Below are 21,609 nucleotides of genomic sequence, written 5' to 3'. Positions count from 1 at the left end.
ACTTTGTGCTTGACATATTTTGGGATCCATTGCAGCGCCAAGTGATTTTCCTCACCACCGGCAAAATCATATTAAAGAGTAATTTGAGCTGACTACAAATACTGTTTGACCTGACACATGGAATGGAACCGGGTTGCATTGGGGTTGGAACTTTGGCACTATGTTGGGAATCTCACTCCATTGCACTTTTGAATGCCAAATCACCCTGAAGTTTTGGCCTATGGTGCTGAGAATCCACTTACAAGGTGTGCGAGGATGCACTGATCGACTTACCCGTAGATATCCCTTGTGCCTCAAGAGATCATATGTGCCCTGACAAAATTGAGACCAAGATCTTGCCTTTTGGGAATCATGCACAAGAACCTGGACATTTCAAGGTATAGGGTAACACACAGTCATATCTTTAAGCTCTTCCACATGCCAAATGTTTGGGTTAAAGGTCTGGGTGGAAACTTTGGCTATAATCAAAACCTTGGGATTAGTTTCCAAATCAGTAGAAAGGACAAGCACCATGTCTGTTTTGCAAGTCAGGAACCTCAAACAATTCATAGCCATGTCTTCAAAGGGTAGGTACATGCACTCATGGAAAACTACACCCAAAGGAATAGAGCTGCTTAAACAAATCCAACATATGTCACTAACTGGGCTCATCACTCGCTTAACTGTTTACAACAAAAGATATAATTTAGTTTTTCACCTAGGGTGACATGATGTAGAGTATTTACTGTGACTAATAGCTATCTTAAAATTATTTTCAAGATTTATTTTTCTGCAACTAAAAGTTGTCCTACCTCTGTGCATTTAGTACATTGGTTCGTATTAGCTTCAGCTTTTTGAAACATTAAGCCCCAACTGAGCACATGGTAAAAATATAAATATTCAATGCAAAGTCAAACAATGCGTTACGCCTAGTGCCACAACTTGAACCATGAAGAGCTGAAGTGACATAAATGAAAGGAGAGGAGTCATTGTATTTGCGTTAGATACAACTTTGGTCTCATGCTGTAATAGCATATACCGTCATAACATAGAAATAGAGATCATGAGAGCCAGGCAAATGTCACCAATTCCATTAAAGCTGTTTGGCTTAGCTGCTTCCATGAATTTATCATACTATTCAATCATAGTTGAACTCCTCAGAAAATAACAAGTAGGTAATGGACGGCAAATTAGTGACTTGACCATAATCAGTGATTTATCAGCACAAAATTGTGGAAAATCTCTAGGCAGTTCCAGGGCAAAATCACACTGACCAATCTTACCAATGCTCTCTTCACTGATTTTCAGGTTTCAATGGAAGATTCTATAGCTTGACAAGAAACAATCTATTGTATCCTCAAATTGTAGGTGGAATTGGCTGAGTTAGCACATTAAAATTGTCCTCCCTCGTTTCTAATCTATCAGACACGACATAGTATTAGCTTTGCATTAGCTCTGGATTCTACTGAACTGCTCCCAAATGACCGTAGCTAAATAACTTCCTCCCTGCTTCCCTTGTCGCTGATTCCATTAATCCCTTCACTGGTACACTATCCATTGGTGTGCAGTAAACTATAGGGCCTTATTCCCTTCTGTCAAATCTGTTGGTACAGTCCCTGCAGCACATTAAACAAGAAATGTGATTGTAGAATTATAGAATTTACAGTGCAGAAGGAGGCCATTTGGCCCATCGAGTCTGCACCGGCTCCTGGAAAGAGCACCCTACTCAATGTCAACACCTCCACCCTATCCCTTTAACCCAGTAACCCCATCCAACACTAAGGGCAATTTCGGACACTAAGGGCAATTTATCATGACCAATCCACCTGACCTGCAAATCTTTGGACTGTGGGAACAAACCGGAGCACCCGGAGGAAACCCACGCACACACAGGGAGGATGTGCAGACTCCACACAGACAGTGACCCAAGCCGGAATCGATCCTGGGAACCTGGAGCTGTGAAGCAATTGTGCTATCCAATGACCAACTTCAAGAAATTGCTCAACAAGCTTAAAGACTTTTACCATAACAAACAAATTAAAACAACATCTTTACCCAACATTCTACACTGTAGGAAAGATAACCCTTATTAATGTCTTAACATAAGTGATAACCCCATGCCACATACTATACAGCATGCTTTCTATTGGATTCCAATCTTTATAGAATATAGTACACAGTCATCCCAGCTTCCAATGGATTCATGTCTTCGTTTTGTCGAGTAATAACATCGAGTGACCGTCAAAAGGTTCTTCCCTCAATTTTCAGAGAATTCCCGAACCAATTACCAGTGGTAAGGCCCATGCTGGTGATTTTTGCTCCCGACTTCACCAGAGCAAATCTTCCAGCATCTTTACAGTACTAAGGGATGAGTCGCTTTGACCAGAGACTCTCTTCCTTCCCACATTCCGTGTGGTAGCCTGTAGAGGACCCGCACCACACCAGCTGCAGCCTTTGCCTCTGAGTCCTCCCTGTGGAGACACAAAAAAGGTCTGTCCACAGTCAGCGCAGCTGTATCTTTGTTTTAGGTGCAAACATATTGAATCTTACTCTCGTTAAGACTCAACCTGGGCCCCCAAATTCCATGGTAGATGAGCCACAAACGTCATCAGGCAGAATTAGTAGAATGTCACATGACCCTCTTCGTTATTCCATTTCCATTATATTAAAAAGTCAGTCTAATGCCTCACCATCCTATAAAACATCACATATATTAACATTGCTCACTGCTCCAGAAATATCATCCTGGAATGCAAATATAAGTTTCTTTCTTTTCTTCACTATCAACAATCTGTTTAAACCTCTCTTCTTTGCCTCCTCCACCCTAAAAGAAGTGGCAGATGAATACAATGTGGAAAAGTGTGAGGTTATGCACTTTGGAAGGAGGAATGGAGGCATAGGCTATTTTCTGAATGGGGAAATGCTTAGGAAATCAGAAACACAAAAGGGTCTTGGGAGTCCTTGTTCAAGATTCTCGTAAGGTTTAAAAAAAAATTTAGTGTGCCCAATTCGTTTTTTCCAATTAAGGGGCAATTTAGTGTGGCTAATCCACCTAACCTGCATATCTTTGGGTTGTGGGCATGAAACTCACGCAGACACGGGAAGAATGTAGGAGAATGGGGATGAGAAAAATATCAGCCATGATTGAATGGCGGAGCAGACTTGATGGGTCAAGTAGCCGAATTCTGCTGCGATGTCTTATGGTCTTTGTTAACTGCTGTATTAGCCCACACCCAATACCCTAGCCTTAAACTTGTTCGGTCCCTCGTTTCTCTCCTTTGCCCCCTCATCTCCTCTCTTGAGATCCATGAGCACCGCCCCCTCCCCCCCCTTGACCTTATTCCCTCTGAACTGCTGGCCACCCAACTTCTCTACCTCGTTCCCAATGTTAGTTGATATTATAAATGGTTCCTAGCCCTTTGAAATCCGCCAGCGTCACTCACCTACACAAAAAAAGCTTTAAGCCCATCATTACAAATTATTGCCTCCTCTCCAACATCATAGAATGTGTTGGTGCTTCTCAAATCCACATCCATCTTTCCAGCAATATTTGACTTCTCCAAATCAAGCATCTGCCCTGCCGCAGCACGGAAATTACATTTGTGCAAGTCACAAATTACATCCCTTTTTCTTTTTGAGTATGGTAAACCAATCCTCCTCATCTTTCTCGACCTACCTGCAGACCTCAACATGGCTGGCCATACCAGCCTCTTCAAGTGCCCCTCCCCTATTTTCTAGCTAATGTGACTGCACTTTCTTTTCTTCTTCACTTTTGCTTGAATCTAATTCTTCTATCTCTTTCTCTTCCGATTACCTAGTTACGGCTGCTTTCATTTCTCCCCTCTTGAATAGAACATAGAACAGTACAGCACCGTACAGGCCCTTCGGCCCACGATGTTGTGCCGACCATTTATCCTACTCTAAGATCAACTTAACCTACACCCCTTCAATTTACTGCTGTCTATGTGCCTGTCCAAGAGTCGCTTAAATGTCCTAATAACTGACTCCACCACCTTTGCTGGCAGTGCATTCTACACACCCATCACCTCTGACATCTCCCCTATACCTTCCTGCAATCACCTTAAATTTTGTCCCCTTGTGACAGCCATTTCCACCCTGAGGAAAAGTCTCTGGCTGCCCACGCCTCTCATAACTTTATACACCTCTATCAAGTCATCTCTCTTCCTTCTTCGCTCCAGTGAGAAAAGCCCTAGCTCCCTCAACCTTTCTTCATAAGACATGCCCTCCAGTCCAAACAGCATCCTGGTAAATCTCCTCTGCACCTCTCCAAAGCATCCACATGCTTCCTATAATGATGCGACCAGAACCGGACACAGTATTCCAAGTGTGGTCCAACCAGGGTTTTATAAAGCTGCAGCAAAACCTTGCGGCTTTTATACTCAATCCCCCTGAAAATGAAAGCCAACGCACCATACGTCTTCTTAACAACCCTATCAACCTGGGTAGCAACTTTGAGGGATCTATGTACGTGGACCCAAAGATGCCCTGTATTCAGCATTCAAATTCGACTTTCCAAAATGAATCATTTCACATTTATCTAGGTTGAACTCCATCTGCCACGTCTCAGCCCAGTATTGCATCCTGTCAATGTCCTGTTGTAACCTGCAACAGCCCTCAATACCATCTACAACTCCACTAACTGTCGTGTTATCGGCAAACTTACTAACCCACCCTTCCACTTCCTCATCCAAGTCATTTATAAAAACCACAGAGCAGAGGTCCCAGAACAGATCCCTGTAGGACACCACTGGTCACTGACCTCCAGGCGAAATACTTTCCATCCACTACCACTTGCTGTCTTCTTTTGGCCAGCCAAATCTGTATCCAGACAGCAAAATTTCCCTGTGCCCCATGCCCCCTGACTTTCTGAATGAGCCTACTATGGGGAACCTTATCAAATGCCTTACTGAAATCCATATACACCACATCCAGTACCCGACCTTCGTCAATGTGTCTCGTCTCATCCTCAAAGAATTCAACGAGGCTTGTGAGGCATGACCTGCCCCTCACAAAGCCATGCTGACTATCTTTAATCAAACTATGCTTTTCTAAATAATGCTAAATCCTATCTTTCAGAATCCTTTCCAGTATTTAGCTCAGCACAGACGTAAAACTGACTTGTCTGGAATTCCCAGGGATTTCCCTATTCCCTTTCTTGATTCGCCTCCCTCCACTCATCCGGTACTACTCCAGTGGAGAGTGAGGATGCAAAGATCATCGCCAACAGCGCAGCAACCTCCTCCCTCACTTCCCTTGGGTATATCCCGTCTGGCCCTGGGGACTTATCTATCCTGATGCTTTTCAACATTTCCAGCACATCCTCCTTCTTAATATCAACCTGTTTGAGTCTATTAATCTGGTTCACGCTGTTCTCATGAGCACCAAGGTCCCCTCTCTCTCTAGTGAATACTGAAGCAAAATATTCATTTAGGGCCTTCCCAACCTCCTCAGACTCTAGACACAAGTTCCCTCCATAATCCCTGATCGGCCCTACTCTCACTCTGATCATCATTGTATTTCCCACGTAACCGTAGAACGCCTTGGGGTTTTCCCTAATCTTTCCCACCAGGGCTTTTTCATGCCCCCTTCGAGCTCTCCTAAGTCCATTTTTGAGTTCCATCCTGGCTACCTTGTAACCCTCTAGAGCCGTGTCAGATCCTTGCTTCCTCAACCTTACATAAGCTTCCTTCTTCCTCTTGACTAGAAGCTCCACTTCTCTTGTCATCCATTCTCTTCACCTTACCATTCTTTCCTCATCTCAGTCGGGCAAAACTATCTAGCACTCGCAGCAAGTGCTCCTTAAACAGCCCCCACATTACTGTTGTGCATCTCCCGGAAAACAACTGTTCCCAAATATGCTCCTCACCTCCTGTCTAATAGCAGTATAATTTCCCCTCCCCCAATTAAATATCTTCCCATACTGTCTGTTCCTATCCTTCTCCATGATTATGGTAAAGGCCAAGGAGTTGTGGCCACTGTCACCAAAATACTCTCCCACCAAGACATCGGATACCTTCCTGGTTCGTTGCCAAGCACCAAATCCAATATGACCTTCCTCCTAGTCGGCCTATCTACATATTGAGTCAGGAATCCTTCCTGGACACACCTGACAAAATCTGCTCCACCCAAACCATTTGCACTAAAAATAGCTGCCACCATTTCCCCCCACCGCTGGCACCCACCAAAATCCCTATTCCAACCCTTCACTATTCCTCTACCTTCTTACTCTTTTGCCACCAAGCTTAACTCACTCTTGGATAAGTCACGAGCCTCCCCCTCAGTCTCTCTCACTGCATTCTTTCTCGGAGGTCCATGGAGACACTCATTGCTGACTCCTTACAAACTGCAACCTGAATTGTCCTATCTCACCGGCCTTCCCACCCAGCCATATGCTGGGAAATAATCTTGCCAACCGCTGTCCTAACTCACTCACCCCTCACACAACTGAGCAACCGGACTCTAGCAGCTGATCATTTTACATCTCTTTCCAGAACATCTGGTTACTTATGAACAAGGGCCTTGGCATCTAGACCTTACTGTGGATGAAGCATTTGGTGTCACAGCCTTAAGGGACACTTTCCCCTTTTAAAAAAAAACAAATTTTAATTAAAATTTTCAACAAATTTTAACCAAAACAAAGAAAAACAGTAACCTCCCCCCCCCCAATAAATTAACAAAAATAATGCGCATGAAACCACACACCCATCCCCCATTGCGAACAAGTAACCCCCCCCCCCCCCGGGTTGCTGCTGAAGTTGACCACCCCCTAATGCTCCGCCAGGAAGTCCAGAAACGGCTGCCACCGCCGGAAGAACTCTTGCACCGACCCCCTTAGGGCAAACTTGACCCTCTCCAGTTTGATGAACCCAGCCATGTCGTTGATCCAGGATTCCACGCTTGGGGGCTTCGCATCCTTCCACTGTAAAAGAATCCTGCGCTGGGCTACCAGGGACGCAAAGGCCAGAATACCGGCCTCTTTCGCCTCCTGCACTCCCGGCTCCGATGCTACCCCGAAAATTGCGAGCCCCCAGCCCGGCTCCACCCTGGAGCCAACCACCCTTGACAAGGTCCCCGCAACACCCCTCCAAAAGCCCTCCAACGAAGGACACGCCCAGAACATGTGGGTGTGGTTTGCTGGGCTCCCCGAACACCTGCCACACCTGTCCTCTCCCCCAAAGAACCGGCTCAGCCTTGTCCCAATCATATGCGCCCTATGCAGCACCTTAGTTGGATTAAACTAAGCTGCACGCAAGAGGAAGAATTCACCCTCCCCAAAGCATCCGCTCGCGTCCCCTCAACGATCTCCTCTCCCAGCTCCTCCTCCCACTTCTCATTCAGCTCTTCCACCGAGGCCTCCTCCCCCTCCTGCATCACTTGGTAGATTGCCGAGATCCTCCCCTCACCGACCCACGTCCCCGAGAGCACCCTGTCCTGAACCCCCCTTGGTGGCAACAGTGGAAACTCCGCCACCTGCCGCCTAACAAACGCCCTAATCTGCATATACCTGAAGGTATTGCCTGGGGGGAGACCCCACCTCCCTTCCAACGCCTCCAAGGTCACAAACTTCCCATCGAGAAAGAGGTCCCCCATCCGCCTGATACCTGCCCTGTGCCAGCTCAAAAACCCTCCGTCCATCCTCCCTGGTATAATGAAATGAAAAATGAAAATCGCTTATTGTCATGAGTAGGCTTCAATGAAGTTACTGTGAAAATCCCCTAGTCGCCACATTCCGGCGCCTGTCCGGGGAGGCTGGTACGGGAATCGAACCGTGCTGCTGGTCTGCTTGGTCTGCTTTAAAAGCCAGCGATTTAGCCTGGTGAGCTAAACCAGCCCCTGGTGGTTCCCCAGTATCGGGGACCAAACTGAAGCCTTCACCTCCCCCTATGCCGCCTCCAAGGCTCCCAGATTTTGAGGGTAGCCACCACTACCGGACTCGTAGAATACCTTGCTGGGGGGAGCGGCAACGGCGCCGTCACCAGCGCCTCTAGGCTCGTACCCACATAGGACGCCGCCTCCAACCTCTTCCATGCCGCCCCTCCCCCTCCATCACCCACCTACGTATCATTGCCACGTTCGCAGCCCAGTAGTACCCACACAGGTTGGGCAGCACCAACCCCCCCCACTTCCCTACTCTGCTCCAGGAATACCCTCCTCACCCTCGGGGTCTTCTGCACCCACACAAACCCCGTAATACTCCTACTGACCCTCCTGAAAAAAGCCTTCGGAATCATGACAGGTAGACACTGGAAGAGGAACAGAAACCTCGGGAGCACCGTCATTTTGACCGACTGGACCCTGCCCGCTAGGGAGAGTGGCAACACATCCCACCTCCTAAACTCCTCCTCCATCTACTCCACCAGCTTCGTAAAGTTGAGCCTATGCAGGGCCCCCCAGCCCCTGGCTATCTGGACCCCCAGGTATCTGAAGCTCCTCTCTGCCCTTTTCAGCGGAAGCTCCCCTATCTCTCTCTCCTGGTCCCCCGAATGCACAACGAACAACTCACTCTTCCCCACGTTGAGCTTATACCCAGAGAAGTCCCCGAACTCCCCAAGAATCCTCATCACCTCCGGCATCCCCCCCCACCGGGTCTGCCATGTACAACAATGAATCGTCCGCATACAACGACATCCGATGCTCCCCCTCCCGCACTATCGCCCTCCAGTTCTTCAATTCCCTCAGCGCCATGGCCAGGGGTCCGATCACCAACGCAAACAGCAGGGGAGACAGGGGGCACCCCGGCCTCGTCCCCTGGCACAACCGAAAGTTCTCCGACCTCCTCCCATTCGTCACCACAATCGCCACCGGGGCATCATACAACAGCCTCACCCACCTAAGAAATCCCTCACATAACCCGAACCTCTTCAAATCCTCCCAAAGGCATCCCCACTCCACCCTGTCCGCATCCATCGACGCCACTATCTCCGCCTCCCCGTCCACCGCCGGCATCATGATGACATTGAGAACCCTCCGCACATTAACGTTCAACTGCCTCCCCTTCACAAAACCCGTTTGATCCTCGTGAATAACCTGCGGTACCACATCCTCCACCCTCCTGGCCAATATCTTGGCCAGCAGTTTCACATCCACATTGAGGAGCGAAATCGGGCAATATGATCCACACCGAAGGGGGTCCTTATCCCGCTTCAGAATCAATGAGATCAACGCCCTGGACATCGTCGGGGGCAAAGCCCCCCCTTCCTTGCCTCATTCAAGGTCCTCACTAGCAGCGGGCCCAGCAGGTCTGAAAACTTCTTATAAAATTCAACCGGGAACCTGTCGGGTCCCGGTGCCTTACCTGACTGCATGTTCCCCATCGCATTAACCAGCTCCTCCAGCTCAACTGGTGCCCCCAGACCCTCCACCTGTTCCTCCTCCACTCTCGGGAACTCCACCTTGCTCAAAAAGCGGTACATTCCTCCCTCCTCCACTGGGGGCACTGACTGGTATAACTCCTCATAGCAAGTCCAGAACACTCCGTTAATGACTCTCACACTCCGCACCAGACTCCCTCCTCTATACCTAACTCCCCCTATCTCCCTCGCCGCCTCCCGCTTCCGGAGTTGGTGCGCCAGCATCCGACCCGCCTTCCCCCGTATTCGTATACCACCCCTTGCGCCCTCCTCCACTGCGCCTCCGCTTTCCTGGTGGTCAATATATCAAACTCCACTTGGAGACTACGATGCTTCCTCAATAGCCCTTCTTCCGGGACGTCCGCATACGTCCTATCCACCCTCACCATTTCTTCCACCAACCTCTCCCTTTTCTCCCCCCCTCTCCCCATATGCCCTGATGGAAATCAGCTCCCTCCTAACCACCGCCTTCAGCGGCTCCCAGACCACCCTCACCTGCACCTCCCCATTATCATTAGTTTCTAAATACCCCTGTATGCACCTCCGGACCCGCCCGCATACCTCCTCGTCGGACAGCAGCACCACCTCTAACCTCCACATCGGGCGTTGGTCCCTCCCCACCCCCAGCTCTAGATCTACCCAATGCGGGGCGTGATCGGAGATGGCTATCGCCGAATATTCCGCGCCTACCACCCTCGGAATCAACGCCCTGCTGAAGACAAAAAAGTCAATCCGGGAGTAAGCCTTGTGGACGTGGGAGAAGAACGAAAACTCCCTGGCCCGCGGCCTCATAAACCTCCAAGGATCCACCCCTCCTATCTGGTCCATGAACCCCCTCAGCACTGTGGCCACCGCCGGCCTCTTACCCGTCCTGGACCTGGAGCGATCTAGTGCTGGGTCCAGCACTGTATTGAAATCTCCTCCCATTATTAAACCCCCCGTCTCAAGGTCTGGAATCCAGCCCAGCATGCGCCGCATAAAGCCTGCATCGTCCCAATTTGGGGCGTACACATTAACCAGCACCACCCGCTCACTATCACATATCTACCACAACTATCCGCCACCACACTCGATGCCACAAACGGCATACTCTTCCCTACCAAAATCGCCACCCCCCCCCCCCGGTTCTTCGCATCCAACCCCGAATGGAACACTTGCCCAGCCCAACCCACCCCTTTCTCAACCTTACCTGATCCGCCACCCTAAGGTGCGTCTCCTGGAGCATAGCCACACCCGCCCCCAGCCCCTTCAAATGTGCGACCACCCTTGATCGGCCCTTTCAGCTCCCTTACATTCCATGTGATCAGCCGAATCGGGGGGCTATTCACCTTCCCTTCGGTCAGCCATAACTCTTCCTCGGCCAACCACGTGCCCGCAGTGCCCGCACGGCCCGTTCCCCACAGTGGCAGATCCTCGTCCCGACCCCTCCTAATACCATCAGTTCCCCTTCGGCCCTTCCAGCAGCAACCCGGTACCACCCCCTCCCCAAACACACACCTCTCCCCCACTAGCTAGGACCCCCCTAGCTGCGTTGCCCCTCTCATTGTACTTCCGTAAGTCAGCTGACTCCTGCTGACCCCGGCTGCTCCCGCCACCCCAACGACCCCCCCCCCCTGTTGTAACACTACCACCCTTCCCCCCCGACTGGCACAGTCCCCTCTCAATCCAACTCCAGCGTGGGAAAAAGCCCGCCCCTCCAGCTTAAACCCCGCCCCTCGACCCAAAACGCGGGAAGAGAAGACACGCGCCACTACGGGCCTACAAAACATCCCACAAGCTTTCCCACAGGAAAAAGAAAAACAAAAGACAACACAAAAGAACAAGGGAGAACAGAGCCTCCAAACACTGTACATCAGTCCCCAACCCCCCCCCCCCCCTCAATCCTCAGTCCCAGTCCAGCTTCTCTGCCTGGACAAAGGCCCAGGCCTCTTCTGGGGAGTCAAAGTAATACTGGTGGTCTTTATAAGTGACCCAGAGGCGTGCCAGCTGTAACAGGCCAAACTTCACCCCTCTCTTGTGCAGCACTGCTTTCGACCGGTTATAACTAGCCCTTTTTTTCGCCACTTCCGCACTCCAGTCCTGGCAAATTCGGACCTCTGCATTCTCCCACCTGCTGCTCCTCTCCTTCTTGGTCCACCTAAGCACACATTCTCGGTTGACGAACCGGTGAAACCGCACCAGCATCGCCCGTGGCGGCTCGGGCTTTCTCACCAACACTCGATGGGCCCCCTCCAGCTCCAAGGGCCCTTGGAAGGACCCTGCTCCCATTAGCGAGTTCAGCATCGTGACCACGTAGGTCCCCAAGTCCGATCCCTCCAGCCCCTCCGGGAGGCCCAGGATCTGCAAATTCTTCCGCCGCGAGCTGTTCTCCATTTCCTCCAGCCTCACCTGCCATTTCTTGTGAAGCGCCTCGTGCAACTCCACCTTCACCGCCAGGCCTAGGATTTCATCCTCATTCTCCGAGGCCTTTTGCCGGACCTCGCGGATCTCTGCCCCCTGGGCCGCCATGAGCTTGTCAAGTGAGGCCTTTAGCGGTTCCAGCAGCTCAGCTTTCAGCTCCTGCACCCACTGCTTCCACGCTGCCGATTCCTCGCCCGCCGCCATCTTGGTCTTCCTCCCTCGCACCTTTCTCTGCTCCAGAGCCGATTTTTTAACTGCCCTGCTCCTGGTCCAGTCCATCCACCGGCAGAGAAGCATTGCTGATGTCTTCCCACACTGGGAAAAGTCCGTCCAGAGCCGTTACGGGCCCTAAAAAGAGCCCAAAAGTCCGAAAATAGGGGGGGGGGGGGGGGGGGGGGGGGGGGGGGCGTCGAACGTGCAGCTTAGCTCCGCATCACCGCACCCAGAAGTCCACGTTTCCCTTAAGACCTTCTCTCCTAGCTATACTTATCAAAGGCTGCCCCACCCAATCCTCTGGAGTGGGGGTGGTCTCAACAAATATCATCACAGTATGTATCTCTATTCCTGAGCACCTTAATCACCGTTTTACATGTCTTGCCTCTTTTATAATTTTTAATTCTCTATCTACCCAAGCCTCGCACCAGGTTTCTCAACAAGACGATGTCACTGCTTTCCTACCTCAGCCTCTATGCTGAGCGGCTTGTCAACCGATGACTGAAAAATCATTTCAACTGCCCTCGTCATCTCTCCTCCAAGTTCACCACCTGTCTTCCCTTCCATATAAACTCACCTACCCATATTCATGATCACCCACTCAACCTTTCCATCTACTGTGGCCTCTGTATTCTTAGTGTCTCAATCACAGTAAAGGTCACCTCTGGTAACTTCCTGTATTTCTCAAATTTCACAGCCCCTTCCTTCTATATCCTCGTTTCTGAACAAACTTTCCCGTCACTTTCAAACTCTCAATTATCACTCCTTGTCTAATGTTTATCACAGTACTTCTGTAACCATTGATGGTCATAATCACAACCTCACCTTTTTTTCATGCCAAAGCCCCCAATAGAAATCTTATTCTCTCCCACCTTTCATTGTTCCTGAGACAGTCAGTTACCACTTTGACCCTCTTAATATACAGGTGCACAAACTTGAATGTGTGTGTTATGATCTTGATCAATCATAGAATTTACAGTACAGAAGGAGGCCATTCGGCCCATCGAGTCTGCACTGGCTCTTGGAAAGAGCACCCTACCCAAGGTCAACACCTCCACCCCATCCCCATAACCCAGCAATCCCACCCAACACTAAGGGCAATTTATCATGGACAATCCACCTAACCTGCACATCTTTGGACTGTGGGAGGAAACCGGAGCGCCCGGAGGAAACCCAAGCACGCACGGGGAGGATGTGCAGACTCCGCACAGACAGTGACCCAAGCCAGAATTGAACCTGGGACCCTGGAGTTGTGAAGTGATTGTGCTATCCACAATGCTACCGTGCTGCCCAAAAGGCCAGTAACTATTTTTTAACAAAATATGAAATATAGTTATTTACAGAAAGAATTAACCAAAAACTTCTACAGTTTAAACAAATGTTTTTTTTAAGCTATACCAGTCACATAAAACAAATACTAAATACCATCTTCGATAACCTCCTGTACTTTAACACACAGAATTAACACAAGTTAAACATGAATTAACAGGGTGGCACGGTGCACAGTTGTTAGCACTGCTGCCTATGGTGCCGAGGACCCAGGTTTGATCCCGGCCCCGGGTCATTGTCTGTGTGGAGTTTGCACATTCTCCTCGTGCCTGTGTGGTTCTCACCCCCACAACCGAAAGATGTGCAGTGTAGATGGATTTGCCACACTAAATTGCCCCTTAATTGGAAAAAAAGAATTGGGCACTCTAAATCTATTCAAACAAACAAAAACACGAATTAACAGGCAAATTGCAGTTAATTATAAACCATAAATTACACATTAAACGGCAGATACAACTAAGTCAGATCTTGTGAAATGGCTCAGTGGTCTCCTCAGGATATATATATAAAAAATCAATCTCAATAACAAACTCCTTCAACCTCTCTTCCCCACAAAATGTTTCAGCCCTTCTTCACTTGTATTAAATTGTCAGCCAATAGTGGCACACAGCCAAAGTTTCATGTGTACAGTCTTCACCAAACATGGCACAAGTCTGTAAAACCTCTTCAACTTTGTGTGGTGAAGATTCAATGTTATCTTCAAGTAACAGGACCAGCTGCAACAACTGATTCTCAGGTTTTCGGATCTAGTCTCCGTCTTCTTCAGTCTGCTTGTACTGCACCACTGGGATTATCAGAGCTCTGATGGCTGTGTCCTTTCATATGGTTTCAACCAGTTTCAGTGTCCCACCCAGAAATTTTAGTTTCTAATCTCAGTTTCATTCTTAATTTCCTTCAGAAGGGAACAGTCAATTTCCTTTCTCGTTTCCCTTTTCAATCAGTGCCTCAGAAAATACAAGCTTTGAAACACTGATTCCATCAATAATGGCACACAACTGCTTTTGCTATCCATCATTTAATTGGGTTGGATCACATCAAGCACTATCGTAATTTGCCTACCATTGCCATATTGAAAACTGCAGAGCAATACCCCCTCCAAACCACATAGCCATGCAGCAAGTTAGCTTCTTTACGTTACCGTACATGCACGGCAGTGTAAAAACATTTACAGGGCCCACACACTTACTTAAATCGGCTGCACGCCAAAACAAAAAAGAAATTAGAGGGCATGTTACTGTAGAGAGGTTGGGGGGGGGGGGGGGAAGTGACACGCTTGCAGTCGCAAAAGATACGATTGGTGACAATCATGCAGTTAACAACTTGTGCTTTTAGAGTCTTATTTTCCCTCTCAAAACAGTTCTTAAGATCTACTTTATACGTAGTGTTCCTCCAGCATGGTGGCTGCTCACCCCACAAAGTGCTGTAATTGTCTTGAGAATGTCCACTCCAATTCATCACTCTTTTGTCGTTGGGTCCCGACAATATTACATTGTTTACAGGGAGGATGCCAGCACCACTTTCAAAAGCACAATGATACTCGTCATGTGCATCTATCATATTGCAAGAATGCAACGACAGTAGTTATATATAATTATATGTAGCACTGTATTCGTCAATCTTCCAATGCTGATGCACAATGCTTCCTTATGGATCGGTGTGGACGAATTAGTTGCGTTATCATGATTGTCTGTAGTTACAAGATACTCATCACACAAGTAAAGCCTGTTTGAGTGATTAAAAAACTCAGGTAAACTCATCATTTTACAAAACCATTACAGATTAATAACCGTTTGTACTCTGGGTTCTTTTAAGCTCAACACAAAATGTACATAAATATCAGTAGAGGGGCACTTTTCAATCTCATTGACAGAACAAGTTGGAAACCAAAAAGGATATACGAGACAAACTCAAACTCAGCCTCAATAACTTATCTTGGCTGCAATTGCAAAGGGGTTTACACTACAACTATATGATTTTCTTTTAAAACCATTTTACATTAGCAGTTCTTCTGAACTCAGTGAGATTGCCATTCAAGCACCAATTTATTGTCAGTGTTGTGCCAAATAGTTTGAAACTCGACTTAAAAGGCTCAAAGTTAATCCACACAGTACCTATAAATAAAACATCAACAATAGATATTGGGCGGGATTCGCTGCGGAGGTGTGTGTGTGTGTGTGTGTGTGTGTGTGTGTGTGTGTGTGAGAATCCCGCCCCCGCCGGCTGCCGAATTCTCCGGCACTGGAGATTTGGCGGGGGCAGGAATCACGCCGGTCGGCGGCCGCTGGCAGGCTCCGGGGTCCTGTGGGGGGGGGGGGGGGGGTCGAGGGATGATCTGGCCCCGGGGGGGTGCCCCCACGGTGGCCTGGCCCGCGATTGGGGCCCACCGATCCGCGGGTGGGCCTGTGCCATGGAGGCACTCTATTCCTCCGCGCCGGCTGTGTAAGCCTCCGTGATGGCCGACGCAGAGGTGAACCCCCCCTGCGCATGTGCGGGGATGACATCAGCAGCCGCTGATGCTCCTGCGCATGCACGGACCCGCGCCGGCTGACGGAGTCCCTTCGGCCCCGGCGCCAAAGGCCTTCCACGCCGGCCGGCGGGGCGCAAACCACTCCGCCACCGGCCTAGCCCCTGAAGGTGCAGAGGATTCCGCACCTTTGGGGCGGCCCGACGCCGGAGTGGTTCCCGCCACTCCACTGCACTGTTTCTGCCCGTCCCGCCGATTCCCAGAGAATCCCGCTTATTAATTCCATCAGTAAGGGATGGATTTAACTCTTGTACAAAAATAAAATGGCAGTGTCACCATGTTAACACTGCCTGCCAGTCCCACAAAGTTATTTATATACTGATCTAGTTCAGAGGAACATGGATATTTTCATATTGCCAAATCTTGATTAAAATAGTTGCTATATTAATTGAGTGTAAAGCTCTATTCACCATTGCCAATTCCTTGTGTGGCAGCGTGAGGAAATCAGTGGTGAATAATTCTTATAGAGTCGTAGATCATAGAAACAGGCCCTTCGGCCAGCTTGTCCATGCCGCCCAGTTTCTATCATTAAGATAGTCCCACTTGCCCGCATTTGGCCCATATCCCTCTTTACCCACCCTGACCGTGTAACTGTCTAACTGTGTTTTAAAGGAAAAAATTGTACCCGCCTCGACCACTACCTGTGGAAGCCCGTTCCAGATGCTCACCACCCTCTGTATGAAAGAATTTCTCCTCTGATCTCTTTTGTATCTCTCCCCTCTCACCTTAAACCTATGCCCTCTAGTTAGAGACTCCTCTATCTTTCGGAAAAGATGTTGACTATCTACCTTATCTATGCTCCTCATTATTTTATAGACCTCTTTAAGATCACCCCGAAGCTCCTATGCTCCAGGGAAAGAAGTCCCAGTCTATCCAGCCTCTCCTTATACCTCGAACCATCAAGTCCCGGTAGCATCCTAGTAAATCTTTTCTGCACTATTTCTCGTTTAATAATATCCTTCCTATAATAGGGTGACCAGAACTGTACACAGTATTCCATGTGTGGTCTTACCAATGTCTTGGACAACTTCAACAAGACGTCCCAACTCCCGTATTCAATATTCTGACCAATAAAACCTAGCATGCTGAATGTCTTCTTCACCACCCTGTCCACCTGCGACTTCACCTTCAAGGAGCTATGAACCTGTACCCCTAGATCTCTTTGTCTGTAACTCTCCCCAACTCTCCACCATTAACGGAGTAGGCCCTGTCCTGATTTGATCTGCCAAAATGCATCACATCACATTTATCCAAAATAAATTCCATCTGCCATTCATCGGCCCACTGACCCAATTGGTCAAGATCCTGTTGCAATCTTATATAACCTTCTTCACTGTCCACTATGCCACCAATCTTGGTGTCATCTATAAACTTACTAACCATGCCTCCCACATTCTCATCCAAATCATTTATATATAACAAATAACAGTGGACCCAGCACCGATCCCTGAGGCACACCACTGGTCACAAGCCTCCAGTTTGAAAAACAACCCTCCACAACCACCCTTTGGCTTCGGTCGCCAAGCCAATTTTGTATCCAATTGGCTACCTCATCCTGGATTCCGTGAGATTTAACCTTTTAAAACAACATACCATGCGGTACCTGTCAAAGGCCTTGCTAAAGTCTATGTAGACAACGTTGACTGCACTGCCCTTATCTACCTTCTTGGTTACCCCTTTCAAAACCTCAATCAAATTCGTGATACATGACTTTCCCCTGACAAAGCCATGCTGCCTGCCCTAATTAGCCCTTGCCTGTCTAAATGCCTGCAGATCCTGCCCCTCAGAACACCTTCTAATAATTTACCTACTACAGAATTACGGCTAACCAGTCTGTAGTTTCCAGGCTTATCCCTACAGCCCTTCTTAAACAAAGGTACAACATTTGCTACCCTCCAATCTTCAGGCACCTCTCCTATGGCTGTCGATGATTCAAATATCTCAGCTAGGGGGCCAGTAATTTCCTCCTCGCCTCCCACAACGTCCTGGGATACATTTAATCAGGGCCCGGGGATTTATCTATCTTGATGGGCTTTAATACCTCCAGCACCTCCTTCTCTGTAATATGTACACTCCTCAAGACATCACTTTTTATTTCCCCAATTTCCCTAACATTCGTGTCTTTCTCAACAGTAAATACTGACGAGAAATATTCATTTAGTACCTCTCCCATCCCTTGTGGATCTGCACATAGGTGACCTTGTTTATCCTTAAGAGGCCGTACAATCTCCCAAGTCACCCGTGATGTATCTGTAAAAGCTCGTTGGATTTTCCTTTGCCTCATCTGCCAAGACAATCTCATGTCCCCTTTTTGCCCTCCCGATTTCTCTCAATTCTACTCCGACAAGCCCTATACTCTTCAAGGGATCCACTTGATCGCACCTGCATGTCATATGCCTCCTTCTTCCTTTTGACCATGGCCTCAATATCCCGCATCATCCAGGATTCCCTCCTTCTACAAGCCTTACCTGTCACTCTAAGAGGAATGTGCTCACCCTGAATCCTAGTTAACATCTTTTTGAAAGACTCCCACTTACCAGCTGTCCCCTTGCCTGCAAATAGGCACCCCAAATCAACTTTTGAAAGTTCCAGCCTCATACCCTCGAAACTGGCCTTGCCCCAATTTTGAATTTTAACTTTTGGGCCAGAACTATCATTCTCCATAGCTATCTTAAAACTAATGGAATTATGATCACTGATCCCAAAGTGTTTACTCACTAAGACTTCCGTCACCTGCCCTTCCTTATTCCCCAAGAGGAGGTTAAGTTTTGCCCCCTCTCAGGGCAGCACGGTGGCACAGTGGGTTAGCCCTGCTGCCTCGCGGCGCCAAGGTCCCAGGTTCATTACCGACTCTGGGTCACTATCAATGTGGAGTTTGCACATTTTACCCGTGTTTGCGTGGGTTTCACCCCCACAACCCTAAAGATGTGCAGGGTAGGTGAATTGGCTTCGATAAATTGCCCCTTAATTGGAAGAAATGAATTGGATACTCTAAAATTTATTGAAAATAAAATTTTGCCCCCTCTCTAGTCGGGCCATCCACATGTTGAATGAGGAATTCTTCCTGAATACACTCAACAAATTTCTCTCCAACCAAACCCCTAGTACTATGGCTGTCCCAGTTAACATTAGGGAAGTTAAAGTCCCCAACTATTAATACCTTATTTTTCCGGCAGCTATCTGTAATAGAACATTGAACATACAGTGCAGAAGGAGGCCATTCCGCCCATCGTGTCTGCACCGACCCACTTAAGCCCTCACTTCCACCCTATCCCCATAACCCAATTACCCCTCCTAAACTTTTTGGTCACTAAGGGCAACTTATCATGGCCAATCCACCTAACCTGCACGTTTTTTGGCCTTTGGGAGGAAACCGGAGCACCTGGAGGAAACCCACGCAGACACGGGGAGAACGTGCAGACACCGCACAGACAGTGACCCAGCGGGGAATCGAACCTGGGACTCTGGTGCTGTGAAGCCACAGTGCTATCCACTTGTGCTATCATGCTGCCCAGTAATCCCTTTACATATTTGCTCCTTAATACCCCTCTGACTATTTAGGGGCCTATAGTACAGTCCTATCAAAGTGATCTCACCCGTCTCATTTTTCAGTTGTACACATATAGACTCAGTGGGCGAACCCTTGGATATATCCTCTCTCTGTACTGCTGTGATACTGTCCCTAATCAAAAACGCAACTCCCCCTCCTCTCTTACCTCCTGTTCTATCTTTCCTATAGCATCTGTACCCGGAACATTTAGCTGCCAGTCCTGTCCCTGCTTTAGCCATGTTTCAGTAATAGCTATAATATCCCAGTCCCATGGATCTATCCATGCCCCGAGTTCATCTGCCTTGTCCGTTCGGCCTCTTGCACTGAAATAAAAGCAGTTCAATCTGTTTCTCTGCCTTCCACTTTTCTCCTTACTGACTTTTATTTCTATCCTCGCTTTACTACCCTCCGATTTCCTGCATTGGTTCCCACCCCCCGCCACATTAGTTTAAACCCTCCCCAACAGCGCAAGCAAACAACCCCACTTGGACATTGGTTCCAGTCCTGCCCAGGTGTAGACCATCCGATTTGTAATGGTCCCACCTGTCCCAGAACCGGTTCCAATGTCCCAAACATCTGAATCCCTCCCTCCTGCACCATCTATCAAGCCATGCATTCATCCTGTCATTCCTACTCTGACTAGCACATGGCACTGGTAGCAATCCCGAGATTACTACCTTTGAGGTCCTACTTATTAAGTTTAGCTCCTAACTCCCTAAATTCAGCATGCAGGATTTCATCCCATTTTTTTTACTTATATCATTGGTGCCTATATGCACCACGACAGCTGCCTGTCCACCCTCCCCCTTTAGTTGCTCTGGGACATCCAGGACCCTTGCACCCGGGAGGCAACATACCCTCCTGGAGTATTGTTTGCATCCGCAGAAACACCTGTCTACTCCCCTTACAATTGAATCCCCTATCACTATAGCTCTACCCCTCTTTTTCCTGCCCTCTGCGCAGCAGAGCCAGCCACAGTGCTATGAACTTGGCTACTGCTGCCTTCCCCTGGTGAGCCATCTCCCTCAACAGCATCCAAATGGTATACCCATTTTGGAAGGAATGTCCGCAGGGGACCCCTGCACTGCCTTCCTACTCTTCCTCTGTCTGATGGTCACTCATTTCCTATCTCCCTCAGTACTCTTTATCTGCAGTGTGACCAACTCGCTAAATGTGCTATCCTTGACTTCCTCAGCATCGTGGATGCTCCAACATTAGTCCATCTGCAGCTCCAGAGCCATCAAGCAGTCTACAGGAGCTGCAGTTGGGACACACTTCTTGCACGGGAGGGAGCCAGGGACAGTGGATGTGTCCCTGAACTCCCACATCACACAAGAGGAGCATGTTCCCGCTAGTTTAGGTTTATTTACAAACTTATCTATTGATGCAACACAGAGTTTATTTATATTCTTGTTAATTTTGCTCCACTTAAAATGCTGAGGGCCATAGTTGGGCACGCCATGTTCCCATCCCGGTCATGGTACCATACATTGTGGTACTTTTTAAACTAATTTAGAAGGAATCCAGGGACATCACTGAGAGACACTACTGAAATTTGGCAACACTGAAAAACAAAAGTTTAATTTCAATGTTTAGAGGCCCACAGACTACATCCAGCACAGGGAACTGCCAACCCAATTTGGAAAATTATTTTGAACTTTCATGAAAGTCTAATTAAGTTTTGTGAAATTGGGATGTTATTCAATGGTACAAAAGCACTGTAAAACAAACCTGTCCATTTTCTAACAGCACAGCATTTCCAATTTGAAAGATACAGGCTTTCCCAAACAGCAAGGTCCAAAAGTACAGAGGTGTAACAAAAACAGAGTAAATGGCTTTCATAATTATTTCATTTATATCAAAGTGCAACTAACAAAATTCTTACCATGTTAGCTCATCAAGATTAATGTGACTTGTATCAGGCAACCATTTGGATATGTCAAACACTTCCTTTGTTCCATTGTGCTGTGGTAATGCAACATTGTTATCTGAGGAATCGTGCTTTCTCGTCAACTTGATGTTATTTTGTGGCAACACCTTGAAAATAGCTTCTGTTTGTTGTAGAACCTCAGGCATATGTTCATTTGCCACATGCTTGTGAATGTCCTCCACTTCTTCAAACTGCTTTCCACAGCATTCCCAGTGTACATTCCGCCCACCCAGTTCCTGTGGTGAGGTATTGCCGATTTTAGATACTTGTCTTGATTTGATAAAAAGGGCAAAAGCCTATAAAATTAAGATAC

At 48.1% G+C, this 21,609-nt stretch overlaps 1 protein-coding gene across 2 annotated transcripts in view; it reads right to left on the bottom strand.

Annotated features, from left to right (window-relative positions):
- Positions 1–21,609, bottom strand: part of LOC119970258 (thiosulfate sulfurtransferase/rhodanese-like domain-containing protein 2) — a 59,126-nt gene that overhangs the window by 27,195 nt on the left and 10,322 nt on the right. For both annotated transcript variants that reach the window (XM_038804584.1, XM_038804585.1), the window contains exon 2: positions 21,252–21,592. In XM_038804584.1, coding sequence (XP_038660512.1) covers positions 21,252–21,592 — 341 coding nt within the window. The remainder of the gene's footprint in view (positions 1–21,251; positions 21,593–21,609) is intronic.

Source organism: Scyliorhinus canicula, chromosome 8 (assembly GCF_902713615.1).
Source record: "Scyliorhinus canicula chromosome 8, sScyCan1.1, whole genome shotgun sequence".
Classification (NCBI taxonomy): Eukaryota; Metazoa; Chordata; class Chondrichthyes; order Carcharhiniformes; family Scyliorhinidae; genus Scyliorhinus; species Scyliorhinus canicula.
This window is presented reverse-complemented; position numbering and strand designations above follow the sequence as displayed.